This window comes from Uranotaenia lowii, unplaced genomic scaffold (genome assembly GCF_029784155.1).
Source record: "Uranotaenia lowii strain MFRU-FL unplaced genomic scaffold, ASM2978415v1 HiC_scaffold_1270, whole genome shotgun sequence".
Classification (NCBI taxonomy): Eukaryota; Metazoa; Arthropoda; class Insecta; order Diptera; family Culicidae; genus Uranotaenia; species Uranotaenia lowii.
Window position 1 is genome coordinate 5,748 of NW_026597267.1, and position 2,944 is coordinate 8,691.

Genomic DNA, 2,944 nt, shown 5'->3' on the forward strand with positions numbered 1-2,944 from the left:
ATTTTTGTCATTTTTGTCATTTTTGTCATTTTTGTCATTTTTGTCATTTTTGTCATTTTTGTCATTTTTGTCATTTTTGTCATTTTTGTCATTTTTGTCATTTTTGTCATTTTTGTCATTTTTGTCATTTTTGTCATTTTTGTCATTTTTGTCATTTTTGTCATTTTTGTCATTTTTGTCATTTTTGTCATTTTTGTCATTTTTGTCATTTTTGTCATTTTTGTCATTTTTGTCATTTTTGTCATTTTTGTCATTTTTGTCATTTTTGTCATTTTTGTCATTTTTGTCATTTTTGTCATTTTTGTCATTTTTGTCATTTTTGTCATTTTTGTCATTTTTGTCATTTTTGTCATTTTTGTCATTTTTGTCATTTTTGTCATTTTTGCCATTTTTGCCATTTTTGCCATTTTTGTCATTTTTGTCATTTTTGTCATTTTTGTCATTTTTGTCATTTTTGTCATTTTTGTCATTTTTGTCATTTTTGTCATTTTTGTCATTTTTGTCATTTTTGTCATTTTTGTCATTTTTGTCATTTTTGTCATTTTTGTCATTTTTGTCATTTTTGTCATTTTTGTCATTTTTGTCATTTTTGTCATTTTTGTCATTTTTGTCATTTTTGTCATTTTTGTCATTTTTGTCATTTTTGTCATTTTTGTCATTTTTGACAGAACAATCTGCATTTTTAATGATTTTTTGCCCCTGAATGTGTGAATGATTGCAACCAAACCAATTTCAACTTTTTTTTTGTTTTTATCTACTTTCTCGCTCTGGCCAATTCAAAACAAAATTATATTGTTTTTAATAACCAAGTACTCATAACAGTTTATTAAATTGAGTTAAATTTTTTTAAACTCAGTATATGTTTTTATCTGTGCGCCTTGGTATTTCCCCCGTATTCCTTCATTTGAGTAATCAGAGATAATTAAAAAAAAAATCCGTATATTTTACTTAACATTTTTTTATTAGAAGAATGATTTACACATTTGCTTAAAACAGAAAGCTTCAACGTAAAGTTATAAAGACAGCTGACCGAGTAAGAATCAAGAAAATTCTTAATAACGAAAAAAATGAATCCAAAATCGTGTGATCAATTTATCTATTGGCAAAACAAAATTTAAATCATTTGCTAAGAACAACAATTAATAAATGCATTATGATTACGTGCCTTGAAATTGAGTTTATGGAAGTAACAAAAGCGCTTTGCATTTTTAAAATAGTGTTCATGAATCAAAATTCCTTTTCTTGAAATAAAAATTTGTTTTTTTTTTGGGACCATCATCATTGTTTAAAATAAAAACAAATTCATTAGTATCATAACATTTGTGAAGCTCTGTGATTCCAGTTACAATTTTCAGTACGTTTTCAATGGAATATAATTTTTGAACAAACTTAAATCAGACAGACAAATTCATATCAACGTTTTCTATTATTAGGTATGAAGTACATTCTATTTGACCCTTCACCTAACATTCGGTTACACTCATCCGAGTAAACCTCCAGCCCTTTTGACTTCCATATCGATTTTGAAGCAGCTTTCTCCCTAAAAAAGAAAGGGGGATCAAGTTTAATGTTTGTCCTAAACTAAGGAGATAACCACAAAATTTCACCTTGTCATGCACAATTTTGCTATCGACGTGGATCTTTCCTTCCGCAACCAGCAAATGGTTCTTGTAACGTTCCAAACTGTACGGCTTATCTTCGGAGGTTTGAATTTCCATTGCCGCAACCGGACACTTATCTGGCACTCCGAACATAGTCATAATCTCCGCCGCATCTTTATTTCCCTTGGCATCTTCCATGCTGGCACAGACATCCACCTTTTCGTTCACCACCGGGATTCCATTTTTCGACACCGTCACAGTCATCTGCAGATGAGTTTATCAAATCGAAAAGATGCACTTTAGAAAATTGATTTGAAAAAAAAAAACGCGAATTAGACCTACATCAGCTTTGCTGAATCCAGTCGTTTTGACCATAGACTTGGAGGTGACTTGGCAGTCCTTGGTCAAAGTCACAACCGATTTGGGATCAATGGTGATGACTTGATCGTTGCCGCCGCAGTTTTCGATTTTGTTTATAATCAGCTCATATCCACCGTTCTGAAATAAAAATAAAATAACAAAAATATGCGGCATGACTGTCCAGAAACGGAGCATCCAATATCTATTTCGATCTTACGCAAGCACTTATCACTTGAATCAGCGCGCCCAACGCAGCCAGACTCACTGAAACCTGCTGGAAGGTCATTTTGATGGATTCGCCAAAAATTAAGCTCTTCTGAACGGTGCTGGTTGTTCCACTTCGCTACTCGCTCTAATTGCTAGCTTTGGATTTCGGGCTGAGATCATTTATACATCAATTGCTGGGATTTGCGTGTCAACGGTACATTTCGACCTATTAAAAATCGATGCAAAAACTTTTCCTACTTCCGGAGAGATTTGATCTGTAATGGGAGATTTCATTATGTATACTCAATCAGGTGTTGCTGTGGAAAAACACTAGAGCATCAAGTAATCGATCGTCCAAAGGGGATTGCCAAAACATGTAAACAATGATACCGATTCATTAAACTATGAAATTATACCATTTAAAGCGAAACGTTACAAAGTATCGATCAACAAGCCACTTATTGATAACATTGCAATATAAGTTATTAGTACGATGTTATATTTCATTATAAAATTTGTTAGGGATAATTGTGCAATATTTCTAATGACAGGTTTCAAAGCGTTCTAATAATTATTGCAAAAAACGTGCAAAATTCAGTCGCACTTTGACTGCGCTCAGTGTAAAATATGAAACATCGCTCATTTTCTCTATTTATGTACCGTCAAACGGGGCATCATGCAACAGCGGGGTTCGATGCAACATTTATATAACACTACATTAAATCAATTTTTTATTTAATGTATTTTAATAAAGTTATCTTTTAATGATCACAAAA

General features: G+C 31.9%; 1 protein-coding gene across 1 annotated transcript; it reads right to left on the reverse strand.

The window, feature by feature from the left end:
* Positions 1-1,305: 1,305 nt before the first annotated feature.
* On the reverse strand, positions 1,306-2,334 carry LOC129759231 (uncharacterized). The gene is made up of 4 exons (XM_055756634.1): positions 2,179-2,334; positions 1,944-2,099; positions 1,608-1,865; positions 1,306-1,540 (listed from the first exon to the last, which is right to left on the reverse strand). The coding sequence occupies exons 1-4, from the start codon at positions 2,245-2,247 to the stop codon at positions 1,481-1,483; spliced, it is 543 nt and encodes a 180-aa protein (XP_055612609.1). The 5' UTR covers positions 2,248-2,334; the 3' UTR covers positions 1,306-1,480.
* Between the last annotated feature and the right edge of the window lie 610 nt (positions 2,335-2,944).

Coding starts and splice junctions, on each gene's coding strand:
- LOC129759231 (XM_055756634.1), bottom strand. CDS start 2,247: ATGACCTTCCAGCAGGTTTCAGTGAGTCTGGCTGCGTTGGGCGCGCTG. Junction 2,100..2,178: donor TTCAAGTGATAAGTGCTTGC/GTAAGATCGAAA, acceptor TTTTTATTTCAG/AACGGTGGATATGAGCTGAT. Junction 1,866..1,943: donor CTGGATTCAGCAAAGCTGAT/GTAGGTCTAATT, acceptor ACTCATCTGCAG/ATGACTGTGACGGTGTCGAA.